The 14,159-nt window shown below is 35.4% G+C and overlaps 1 protein-coding gene across 1 annotated transcript in view; it reads left to right on the top strand.

The window, feature by feature from the left end:
* The first annotated feature begins 2,729 nt into the window (after positions 1 to 2,729).
* The window catches only part of LOC131803248 (NADH-ubiquinone oxidoreductase chain 1-like), a 28,434-nt gene continuing 17,004 nt past the window's right edge, over positions 2,730 to 14,159 (top strand). The window contains 2 exon segments of the mRNA XM_059124343.1: positions 2,730 to 2,873; positions 4,510 to 4,676. Coding sequence (XP_058980326.1) covers positions 2,730 to 2,873; positions 4,510 to 4,676 — 311 coding nt within the window.

Below are 14,159 nucleotides of genomic sequence, written 5' to 3'. Positions count from 1 at the left end.
TGCAAACTGTTTCCAAAGGAAATAAAATATAAGCATAGATTGCTATTGTTCAAATGAGATGGGAAATTTTCACAAATAAGAACCTCCAAATGTAGCACAGGAGAGAAATTAAGAAAATCTTTTCCTATGTGACATATATCACTAAAATTGCTCCAATATCAAAAAATTAAGAAAATTATTGCTTTGGTTATGCCAATGAATTCCAAAAATTTACCACCGATAGTACCATATTTATACAAAGATAGTGTAAATGTGCTGTGAATTTACAAGATTATGCCGAAAGTAGGGTGTATTCTTCAAAAAAATATCCAAAACCTAGAGAGGATCACAAATAGTACCAACAACTATTAATAAATTGCCCAAAAAATTTAAGAAACTAGCCACAAAAGAATATTTTCAACTAATGTTTGTTCTGAAAATATCTACAAAGAATATATAATGTAGGGTGAATTTGTCCAAAAATTCCAAAAACCCTACTAGGTTGCAATTGTTCAGCCAAATGTTAAATTATATTCACAAATTTTGCAAATCTAGCAAGAAAAAACTATTAATTTTTACCAATATATGTTGGTAAATATGCCTACAAAGAATGCCGAAGGTAGGGTGAATTTGTCCAAAAATTCCAAAAACCCTACTACTAATCAAAAATATTTCAGAAAATGATCGAAAAATAATTTCTAAAATAAATTACAAAAATTCACAATTTGTGCTGTTTTACCCCACTGTGCCGGACCAACAACGGATATCGCACAAAGAGGAATAAAACACAAGCGACGTCGGCAGAGAAATGACTATGCGTAAGCAGTTACGCACCCACACAACAAGCGACGCCACAAACGATCCAACAGTGAGAGTTGGAGATCAAAACACTTTGTTGTTATTTTTACTGAATATCAAATCGACGCTTAAAAAGGGCGCGTGGAATGATGATGTATTTTTGTTGCAATTTTTGGCAATGCAAATTCTCAAGTGAGAATTGACAGAAACAAATGAAGAAAAATTGCAACAACAATAAATGCGCGTTAGTGACGACGGCAAAGTAACCAACCGACAGATGGATGCACTGTTATTACAAGTGTGTTGTTATTGCTAATTAGAAACAAACAATTCTCGTTAAAGGGCTCAACCTTTGAAACGTGAAGGGGGATAACAACAGCGAACGTTTGGTTGGTGAGAAATTGAACAACAAATAAACCAAACGACCAAATATAAAAGAATGTGTATGTATGCTGTGGTGATGCAAATTTTTCTTCAACTAAGGCGAGGGAGTAGCAACAGCGAGGGGGATACTTTCTATTCTCACAAAGGGTTTAACATTTGAAAGGAGGGTTAGAAATGCAAATAACGAACGAAGCGGAGCAAGAGCACCAAATATTTTTGTATGATTAACGCGACGACGGATGATCAGTACAACGAAAGCTAACTATTTTCATAGTAACAGAACTACGTGTTGTAGGGGAATGCTCTTTATTAACACATGAAGTGCTAATACGAGTCGACCAACTGACTTGTTCTTAAGCGAAGAGCAAATGTATGATCACCGCGATGTTGGATGATCAATACAACGAGTAATATTTTTATGCAAAGACGAGAGTGGACTGTATTCGAATAACAATGACACACGCGTAGAGTAATTGAAGCTCGACCAATACGATGTTTTCTCGAATAAAAACAATTAACATACGCACACAAACGCGGGTAGCTCACTTCAAATAGAGATCTGAATTTACGTACCTGGTTTTTAGTCTTTTATGTGTTGATGATATGATGACAGAGACTCCGATGATTTCTTCATGCAAAAGAGGGAGCAGCGACAAAGTGATGGCTTCAATCCGGCTCGATGCGACCAATGTTTAACTCAGGGGAGTGGGGGAAAGGCTTCGTATAGCGGCGAGAACAGCAAAACTCCCCAGAGTTATTATGATGTGATGTGAGATGTGTGAGAGATGTGGTGCGGGTGATTCGCGCGTGTGGGGTGCAAAAGAAAGAAAATGGCAAAGAATAAAACACAGAAATAATTAGTATTAATTCTAGTTTAAATTTATGGTTTTATTGGTGTTCTTTCTTTTCTTATTCAACAAATTACCTTCAGTAATTGGGGTGGCGACAGAGGCCGTGTGTGTTCGCTTTCGTTTCTAGGAGACAAGTGAACGCAGAGCTTCTAAGTGATCGCAGAGGATCCCTTGTCTATTTCTAATACATATGCAAATACAGACAAGTGAACGCAGAGGATCTGAGTGACCGCTGAGGGTCCCATGTCTGTATATTATTACAATTACAACTACTTTCAATGAGAGCAAGGTGAGCCTACCGCCAACAACCAATACCCAGCGGCGATCCGCTCACTACGGTATCCGACAAGGGAATTGTAGAGGAGATGCCAATGTGCCAATCAGCATCCGTGATTGACGAGTATTGGAAAGTTGTGGTGGAACGTATCGAACTTATACAGATGGTATTTATTTGAATATTAAAGTTAAGTTTGATAAGAGAACCCAATGTGCTAAGAACATTTTAATAAAGACAACGCAAGTGAATATCTTCATTTCATATGTTAAGAATTATTTAATAAAGAATACGCAAGTGAATATCTTAATTGGAGCGAAGCAGTGTTGAAAAAAGTTTTCAAATAGACTTTAATAGCATTAATATCGACGAAGAAATTATACTCTGAGGTATACAAGAATTTAAAAAAAAAAACATTCTGAACTGACAAACCAATTGTCAACATGCTTTGGATCGGTCTGGGCTGCGAAGAAATGAAGGAGAAAACATCAGCAGCAGCATCATCAACAGAGGACATTTACAAAATCATCAGAAGCAACAACATTAACATTCAACATAACAATAGAGAATCGTGTAGTGAAATTATTGTAAGATATAGTAAAAAATATTATATTTATAAAAGTTTAAAAATAAATTTTTTCTAGAAAAGTGGTTTCGTGATTTCTGTAGTCGTGATTTTGATTTAGTTTTTAACAAGTACAAGCGAACTAGACAGCGAGGTTTAAAACTTAATTGATTCATTTAATAATTTTTATGTAGGTTGAAACGAACATATTATAGTGGCAACAACCGCGGATAGCTTATGTGTGCTTGTCGGCTCTGCAAATCGGCCGCTTTGAAAGTTCAAAGAATGCAGTTTGAAAAACAATTTTTTGATACTAATACGCTAAAGAATTCTACAATGCAGTAGAAAAGAAGCTTACTCAAAAATAAAACCACTATGTCAAAACGAAAATGTTGTAGCAAATTCAATGAATGAAAGATATAGGATTGATACGTTGCGCGTTTCAATCTCCGGTACCAAAATGACTTAAGCAATGTATTATTTTCTGCACGTCCGTCCGGATTGCCATCTGCCTTGGCATTAGCCCAAGAGGTTATGTAAAATTGGGAAAAGTACGTTTTTGCCTCGAACTTTTCAAAACAACGCGAAGTTAAGGATAAACATAAAGGTGAAGTACACGCATCACACTTCCAAAATAAGAATCCACACTTTATCAAACAAAACCCAGGTCGTTTTAACAAGAATGAAGATTATTCAGTAGAACCCATATAGGTAGACGAATCTGCAAGGTTCGAACAATCAACAAAATTAAAGCCGTCGTGATGGTCATATCCCAGAATCAACACGATCAAAACCGAAACCTACAACAGTCATTTGAAAATAGATAAAATTGGCAAAACAATTTTTGGCGATTTCAGGATTAGCAAGCTATTACATTTTTTATACGGAGTACGAAATTTAAATATTTACATAAGCCATCAACCTAAATAAAACGGTGCTAAAATAAAACGGTGGACAGCATTTGTTGACGAACATAATGCCAAAATTATTCATTAGCCTGGAAAGGAGAATTATGTGGTAGATGCCTTTTTACGACATAATATCCCTACTCTTACAGCCTGTTTCCACGTTTTACACGACAAACAGCTGATTTCCGATCTGATTTTGCGTTCCACTATCTTTTTCCTTTCGTACGCATGCGAACACAAAAGTCAAAATCAGTCACTTGTGTGTTTGTTGTCGTATGATAACAATTAAGGAAAATTGTTTTAACATAAACATTGCTTGATTGAAAATGTCTGACCGGCATTATTATTTACAGACTTGGGCTGATCTAAAGTCCCGAACAAAAAAGAAAGTTGCTGAAAGTAAAAAAGGGCTGCAAGGAACAGTTGGTGGTTTATACCGGTTTGAGTGCTTAATGGAGCTGGAAACAGCAATTAACCGGACACTCTTCTTATCGAAGTCCGCAGAACCAAGCGGTAAAACTTTTGGCTATGAAGACGACATCGATAACTGATTCGAGGCATTGGATACAACACCATCAAGACCGTAGCAGTAGTAACACCTACCAGGCAGTTCAGTTCGCCAGAAACACATAGCCAACAAGAACTACAAATAAACGTACAAACCTGCACCATCACAACTCAACAATAACAACCACCTGCCAAAAGACAAAAATCTAACCCCATCTCTACACACAAACTGCAAAACAACAGACACAGTCAGCACACAAACAACAAACACAGACCCAACAGCAACACCAACGTAAACAACCAACGTCCCCTCGTCAACACATGGAACATCAATCCGTGCAGAAATCACCCCCATTCAAATGCACATCACAACAAGATTTTCCATCCACATCATCAGCGCTCCAACGTCGGTGAGCAAATACCCCTTATCCGTCTGCAATTGCGGCTGGTCGAGCAGGAAATGCAATAGCCAAGGATCAAGCAGATGCAAGCAAAAGGATGGCTGACGCTGCAGAGAGAATGGCAGATTGTGCCAATGCCCAAACAAAAATGCTAAAGTCAATAGAAGCAATTCTATCAATTTTTTAAAAATAATTCGCTATAATAGTCCTTTAATAATAAATTAAACTAATTTTTTAATTTTATATTTTTATTTAAATAGAAAATTCTGTTAATTTTACAAATTTATTGCAATTTTTCTCCTTATTCCGTCAGCTCTGCTTTCAACATCATTATTGTGATCCACTTCGTCTTCCAGATCATCATCAATAACATCACCTGGCGGTTCATCTGATCGGTAGTGTAGTGGTATTTACTTACCACCATTGCATTTATGCTATAATAACCCTTTCTATTATAGTAAAGGGCTTTCAATTCGTGCCCTGGTGACTTGATGCGGATATGCGTGCCATCAACGCATCCTACAATTCCAGGGAACATTGTTCTTTCAGAGAAAGCCTCCATTGTGTTGCGTTCCTCTGTGAGTGTCGGCTTTTTTATCCATTGGCCGCAAATGTGGTTCTCAAAAATCTGCAGACATTCCGCAATGGTTCTGCTCACTGTTGACTTCGCTGTTGAAGTCAACGCTTCGTTCCCTAAATTCTGTTGGTAGCTTCCTGTCGCCAAAAACCGCAAGAATGTGCCAAGCTTTAAATCGGGACGGATTTGGGTAGTTCTGCCACCGGGCACCCACTTCTCTTCCATCATATCCAAAAGAGCCCGAAAAACTTCCTTCGACACACGAAAATTGGCCACAAACCTAGAAAAATTAATTTTTTATTATTTCAAAAATGTAAAAATACAATCATACTTACTGGTTGTTAGGTACTTTAAATAAATTCGAAGCATCTCTTAAATGTCTCCGTGGTACATTTTGAACCTCCTCCACATCATCAATAAAAAATAGGGAACAGTAATATTCATTTTTTTATTTTTTAAGAACACAAATAGTTTGAACACAATCACTAGAAATGTTACTTTGTTTGTTTATTTACAATTTGTTTGTTTACAACTGAACTGTCAGTTGAGATAGCGCCACTGCTACTTTTTCGCGTTTAAATTACACATTTGGCGCTTTTTTTGCCTTATTTCGCGATTATTTTTTTCCAAAAAAAATTTTGCAACATTGAATCGCGTAAGGCTATGCGAAAGAAAGAAGGAAAGTTAGTGGAACGCATTCTGATACGAAAGTGAGTGAGTAGCCTTCGTTCGCAAAAATTTTCTTTCGAGATCGTGGAACAGGCTGTTAATGTAGAGTCTCTATTCACTGAGAACAATTTTGAGCCCCAACCCTTGAATACATTAGAAGAAGATAATTATTCAGATCTCGCAACGGTACACAGCGAAATATCTTTGACTCACACTGTTGAGTCTATTGACAAGCCTGTTAATTGTTTTAGAAATCAAATTGTTTTCTTAAGAGGAATTTCATTATTTTTGCTGAGAAAAGTCGTCATTTGCTTGACTTCACAGATAGGGACACATTACTAAATGAAGTTAAGTATGTGATTAATCCAAGTGTCGTAAACCCAATACATTGAGACCTGCCAACGTTAGCTTGTATTTAACATGAACTTGTTAGATATTTCCCTTCCCAATTTTTGACAAGAATGAGCAAAGGGAAATCGTTACAATCAAACATAATCGAATAAGTGCACAGGGCAGCTCAAGAAAATGTTGAACAAATTCTTTTTAATTGTTATTTTCGAAAAATGGTAAAATTAGCAACTGAAATTGCAGCAAATTTTAAAACCTGTTTAAAGGCAAAATACGACAGGTATTATTGCGGTAGTTCGACAAATCCAATAATAAAACCAATGAAAATTTTTCCACATACAAGGTTTAATTTATTGAGCCTTTTTTAAACGTTATAATGATTAATATTATGTAAGACTTATGATTACAATGTATGAACACAATTTTCAATAAATGGTTGCAGCATCAAGCTTTTGCTTTAAAATAAAATTATATAATTAAATTACAAATTGTTGTTATAATTCCTTTTTCCCGGGAATACATTTGTTTGAGTGTGAAAATCGATTATACTTATAAACTAAAATCAATAAAATAAAAAACAAAAGTCAAAAGAAAGGAAATGTTATTGCAAGTAAACGACCTGTATGTTAACCCCTGTGTGTACCAGGTAGAGCGTTTGTATTGTTTGTATTCGCCTAGCTATAGAAACTATGATCATCATATATTTTAAATACATAGTTATTTTCATGATCACGAATTCGCTGAATAAATTTAGAAATAAAGTCACATACGTGCAAGCCAACTGGGGTAATTTTTTTCTCCATAAACTATCCTGTTGGAGTATCGTTTGTTGCTAGCATAGCATTTGGCAATACAATGACTTAGAACTTTCCGCTCAAAAATTTCCATTTCGTTAACGTATAGTAGTTTAGCATTATATTGGGAATTCCACATAAAAGATTATAGATTATTACGACAGCGAACCTTCACTAAAATCTGAGACCACTCTATCTTAAGTTGTGACAAAAATTTCAAAAGCCCAATTACAAAGAAACAACGCCTCATGGCGCAATACAACGTTTTGAGTAGGTGAGTCTGTTCTAGTCAGATACAATAAGAAGCTAGGGAATAAGATTACCCCTTTATATTCCGAGGAAGTAATGGAGGCTGATCTAGGAACTATCGTTCTTACTAAAGGGAGAGTGGCCAACAAGGACAACGTACGATAATTGTGCTAGGTTTGTGCTCAATTATGCACTTTTTTTCGAAATTCGAAAATTCTGACAAATTCAAAAATGATCTTTTTTCGAAAAAATCTGTGAGAATTGTAATTTTCGAATTTCGAAAAATTTAAAGTTGTGCTGAGTTGTACTCCATGTGTGCCGCTAAAATTTTTCCGATGACTCTTACCAATTTCGAAAGTATGGCCGAATTGCAATTTTGGTATTTCAAATAATTAAGAGTTGTGCTGGGTTGTGCTTTGTTTGTACTAACTTGTGCCGTTTATTTTTTTCTTAATATTTTTAACCGTTTTCAAGATATGGCAATTTCGAAAAAACAGTATTTTTGGTTAAATATCAAAGATTTCAACAATTCTACATATTACAAAAGTTATAATATTTTTTAATTTTTAGCGAGTAATGAGTGAAGGTGTAAATTCGTTATGTGTGGACGAAAAACTGTGGTAAGTGAGCACAATTAAGCAAAATTTGCCGCATCTCGATATTTGATTTTTTACAGAAATTACAGCAATTTTTCTGAAAAATACTGGTTTTTTCGAAATTGCCATATCTTGAAGATGGTTTAAGACATTGAGAAAAAATAAACGGCACAAGTTAGCACAAATCAAGCACAACCCACCACAACTCTTAATTTTTCGAAATTCGAAAACTGAAATTCTGGCATACTTTCGAAATTGTGTTTTTTTTTTTTCGAAATTGGTAAGATATGGAAAAAAAATTAACGGCACAAATGGCATAGACAAATGTGAAAAGTACGTGATGCCATCGAAAAATTCCGGAATAATCAAGTAAATATCTTGAAAAACGATAAAATGTGCTTTCGAAGTCGAGTGGGTTGAACGCGTAAATCAGCATGTTGACTATGCAAAACATGATGAGAGCCAACTGGATAAAAAGACAAAACTAACTTTTCGTTGTCTTTAACTTCATTTGTCTATGGTAAAGGTATAGACTAAAATGTTTTAAAATTTCCCTATCCGGCAGATGTCACTATTGTTGATCTTGGGCCAGTCAAGTCACTCAGGGCTTGTGAAGTCACTTGACATCGAAAAAAAAAGTATTCATGTTTCTGTTTATTTAAGTTTTATATTTTTATATTTCACAACATATTTGGATAATGTAAAAATAAACGAAGTCCCTGCTTCATTTTTAATTGATAAATAATAAAGAATCACAAAAATATTCAATATTTTGTATAGTGAGAGAATTGAGTGAGTCTATTGAACCCCTCTCACAGCATGAACGATATCTATTGAAGCACTTTTTTCAGAGATAACATATGAGACAACTTTTTAGTCTATACCTAGCTTATCTATGGTGCAACTCAGCATAACTTAAAGTTTTTCGAAATTCGAAAATTGCAATGCTCTCAGATTTTTTCGAAAATATCAGAACTTTTTCCGAATTTCGAAAAAAAGTTCGGCACAATTGAACACACCTAGAACAATTCAGCACAACTTTCCTTTTTCGAAATTCGAAAATTAGCAACAATCCTTGGCCTGTACGGCGACGTTTGAATGTTGGATTGGATTTATTTGAATATTAAGGGTTAGGTTACAAAAAATAATTGATCACATTTTATTGAAAGCAGTTGAGATTTGGATATAGGGCGAATTTGGAAGGAGGAAATTGGCACAAAAATTAATTTATCACATATTATTAAAATCGGTTCAGATTTGCTTATAGCCTCCTTTTATATTTTCGTCCGATTTCATGTATTTGATGCACCAAACACCATATGCGTTTTGCTTCCAATGAGTTTTGGAATAAGTGACGGAATTTAATACAAATATAAATTTACCACATATTATTGAAATCGTTTCATATTTGTACATAGTTTCCTTATATATACTTTTTGGTGGATTTCGTATATATGAAGCACCAAACACGCCAAATATTTCTGATTGATTCGACGAAATTTCGTATGAAAATATACATGCCAAATAATATTGACATCGCTTGAGGTTTGTATACAGCTCCCATGTATATTTTCGGCCGATTTCGAATACTTGATGCACCAAACACGCTATGTGTTTTTGATTTCAAAAAAACTTGGAGTGAATGACGAATTTGGTACAAAAATTAATGTATTACACTTTATTGAAATCGTTTTATATTTGGATATATTTTCCTCAAATATTCTCAGTCTATTCCAGGTACTTGATTCACCAACCACAATATGTATGTTTGATTGAAATGAAATTTGCAATTGAATGTGGCACAAAAATTAATTTATTACATTTATTGAAATCGGTTCAGATTTGGATATAGCTCACATTCATGTATTTGATGCACCAAACATTATACGCCTTTTGATTCCAATAAAATTTGGAACGATTGACGGATTCGTTGAGCTGTTCGAAATAAGCTACACTCTTCAGAACAATGTCAGCGGCTCTAATAAACCGTGTGAGCGGAGTGATCGACATTTTTGCCTAATTTATCACAAAAACAATGCAAACTGTTTCCAAAGGAAATAAAATATAAGCATAGATTGCTATTGTTCAAATGAGATGGGAAATTTTCACAAATAAGAACCTCCAAATGTAGCACAGGAGAGAAATTAAGAAAATCTTTTCCTATGTGACATATATCACTAAAATTGCTCCAATATCAAAAAATTAAGAAAATTATTACTTTGGTTATGCCAATGAATTCCAAAAATTTACCACCGATAGTACCATATTTATACAAAGATAGTGTAAATGTGCTGTGAATTTACAAGATTATGCCGAAAGTAGGGTGTATTCTTCAAAAAAATATCCAAACCCTAGAGAGGATCACAAATAGTACCAACAACTATTAATAAATTGCCCAAAAAATTTAAGAAACTAGCCACAAAAGAATATTTTCAACTAATGTTTGTTCTGAAAATATCTACAAAGAATATATAATGTAGGGTGAATTTGTCCAAAAATTCCAAAAACCCTACTAGGTTGCAATTGTTCAGCCAAATGTTAAATTATATTCACAAATTTTGCAAATCTAGCAAGAAAAAACTATTAATTTTTACCAATATATGTTGGTAAATATGCCTGCAAAGAATGCCGAAGGTAGGGTGAATTTGTCCAAAAATTCCAAAAACCCTACTACTAATCAAAAATATTTCAGAAAATGATCGAAAAATAATTTCTAAAATAAATTACAAAAATTCACAATTTGTGCTGTTTTACCCCACTGTGCCGGACCAACAACGGATATCGCACAAAGAGGAATAAAACACAAGCGACGTCGGCAGAGAAATGACTATGCGTAAGCAGTTACGCACCCACACAACAAGCGACGCCACAAACGATCCAACAGTGAGAGTTGGAGATCAAAACACTTTGTTGTTATTTTTACTGAATATCAAATCGACGCTTAAAAAGGGCGCGTGGAATGATGATGTATTTTTGTTGCAATTTTTGGCAATGCAAATTCTCAAGTGAGAATTGGCAGAAACAAATGAAGAAAAATTGCAACAACAATAAATGCGCGTTAGTGACGACGGCAAAGTAACCAACCGACAGATGGATGCACTGTTATTACAAGTGTGTTGTTATTGCTAATTAGAAACAAACAATTCTCGTTAAAGGGCTCAACCTTTGAAACGTGAAGGGGGATAACAACAGCGAACGTTTGGTTGGTGAGAAATTGAACAACAAATAAACCAAACGACCAAATATAAAAGAATGTGTATGTATGCTGTGGTGATGCAAATTTTTCTTCAACTAAGGCGAGGGAGTAGCAACAGCGAGGGGGATACTTTCTATTCTCACAAAGGGTTTAACATTTGAAAGGAGGGTTAGAAATGCAAATAACGAACGAAGCGGAGCAAGAGCACCAAATATTTTTGTATGATCAACGCGACGACGGATTATCAGTACAACGAAAGCTAACTATTTTCATAGTAACAGAACTACGTGTTGTAGGGGAATGCTCTTTATTAACACATGAAGTGCTAATACGAGTCGACCAATTGACTTGTTCTTAAGCGAAGAGCAAATGTATGATCACCGCGATGTTGGATGATCAATACAACGAGTAATATTTTTATGCAAAGACGAGAGTGGACTGTATTCGAATAACAATGACATACGCGTAGAGTAATTGAAGCTCGACCAAACGATGTTTTCTCGAATAAAAACAATTAACATACGCACTAACAAACGCGGGTAGCTCACTTCAAATAGAGATCTGAATTTACGTACCTGGTTTTTAGTCTTTTATGTGTTGATGATATGATGACAGAGACTCCGATGATTTCTTCATGCAAAAGAGGGAGCAGCGACAAAGTGATGGCTTCAATCCGGCTCGATGCGACCAATGTTTAACTCAGGGGAGTGGGGGAAAGGCTTCGTATAGCGGCGAGAACAACAAAACTCCCCAGAGTTATTATGATGTGATGTGAGATGTGTAGGTGAGAGATGTGGTGCGGGTGATTCGCGCGTGTGGGGTGCAAAAGAAAGAAAATAGCAAAGAATAAAACACAGAAATAATTAGTATTAATTCTAGTTTAAATTCATGGTTTTATTGGTGTTCTTTCTTTTCTTATTCAACAAATTACCTTCAGTAATTGGGGTGGCGACAGAGGCCGTGTGTGTTCGCTTTCGTTTCTAGGAGACAAGTGAACGCAGAGCTTCTAAGTGATCGCAGAGGATCCCTTGTCTATTTCTAATACATATGCAAATACAGACAAGTGAACGCAGAGGTTCTGAGTGACCGCTGAGGGTCCCATGTCTGTATATTATTACAATTACAACTACTTTCAATGAGAGCAAGGTGAGCCTACCGCCAACAACCAATACCCAGCGGCGATCCGCTCACTACGGTATCCGACAAGGGAATTGTAGAGGAGATGCCAATGTGCCAATCAGCATCCGTGATTGACGAGTATTGGAAAGTTGTGGTGGAACGTATCGAACTTATACAGATGGTATTTATTTGAATATTAAAGTTAAGTTTGATAAGAGAACCCAATGTGCTAAGAACATTTTAATAAAGACAACGCAAGTGAATATCTTCATTTCATATGTTAAGAATTATTTAATAAAGAATACGCAAGTGAATATCTTAATTGGAGCGAAGCAGTGTTGAAAAAAGTTTTCAAATAGACTTTAATAGCATTAATATCGACGAAGAAATTATACTCTGAGGTATACAAGAATTAAAAAAAAAAAACATTCTGAACTGACAAACCAATTGTCAACATGCTTCGGATCGGTCTGGGCTGCGAAGAAATGAAGGAGAAAACATCAGCAGCAGCATCATCAACAGAGGACATTTACAAAATCATCAGAAGCAACAACATTAACATTCAACATAACAATAGAGAATCGTGTAGTGAAATTATTGTAAGATATAGTAAAAAATATTATATTTATAAAAGTTTAAAAATAATTTTTTTCTAGAAAAGTGGTTTCGTGATTTCTGTAGTCGTGATTTTGATTTAGTTTTTAACAAGTACAAGCGAACTAGACAGCGAGGTTTAAAACTTAATTGATTCATTTAATAATTTTTATGTAGGTTGAAACGAACATATTATAGTGGCAACAACCGCGGATAGCTTATGTGTGCTTGTCGGCTCTGCAAATCGGCCGCTTTGAAAGTTCAAAGAATGCAGTTTGAAAAACAATTTTTTGATACTAATACGCTAAAGAATTCTACAATGCAGTAGAAAAGAAGCTTACTCAAAAATAAAACCACTATGTCAAAACGAAAATGTTGTAGCAAATTCAATGAATGAAAGATATAGGATTGATACGTTGCGCGTTTCAATCTCCGGTACCAAAATGACTTAAGCAATGTATTATTTTCTGCACGTCCGTCCGGATTGCCATCTGCCTTGGCATTAGCCCAAGAGGTTATGTAAAATTGGGAAAAGTACGTTTTTGCCTCGAACTTTTCAAAACAACGCGAAGTTAAGGATAAACATAAAGGTGAAGTACACGCATCACACTTCCAAAATAAGAATCCACACTTTATCAAACAAAACCCAGGTCGTTTTAACAAGAATGAAGATTATTCAGTAGAACCCATATAGGTAGACGAATCTGCAAGGTTCGAACAATCAACAAAATTAAAGCCGTCGTGATGGTCATATCCCAGAATCAACACGATCAAAACCGAAACCTACAACAGTCATTTGAAAATAGATAAAATTGGCAAAACAATTTTTGGCGATTTCAGGATTAGCAAGCTATTACATTTTTTATACGGAGTACGAAATTTAAAAATTTACATAAGCCATCAACATAAATAAAACGGTGCTAAAATAAAACGGTGGACAGCATTTGTTGACGAACATAATGCCAAAATTTTTCATTAGCCTGGAAAGGAGAATTATGTGGTAGATCAAGACCGTAGCAGTAGTAACACCTACCAGGCAGTTCAGTTCGCCAGAAACACATAGCCAACAAGAACTACAAATAAACGTACAAACCTGCACCATCACAACTCAACAATAACAACCACCAGCCAAAAGACAAAAATCTAACCCCATCTCTACACACAAGCTGCAAAACAACAGACACAGTCAGCACACAAACAACAAACACAGACACCAACGTAACAACCAACGTCCCCTCGTCAACACATGGAACATCAATCCGTGCAGAAATCACCCCCATTCAAATGCACATCACAACAAGATTTTCCATCCACATCATCAGCGCTCCAACGTCGGTGAGCAAATACCCC

The sequence above is a fragment of the Musca domestica genome, unplaced genomic scaffold (genome assembly GCF_030504385.1).
Source record: "Musca domestica strain aabys unplaced genomic scaffold, Musca_domestica.polishedcontigs.V.1.1 28, whole genome shotgun sequence".
NCBI classification, from domain to species: Eukaryota; Metazoa; Arthropoda; class Insecta; order Diptera; family Muscidae; genus Musca; species Musca domestica.
Note: the sequence above shows the minus strand (reverse complement) of the source record. Positions and strands in the feature narration are given on the sequence as shown.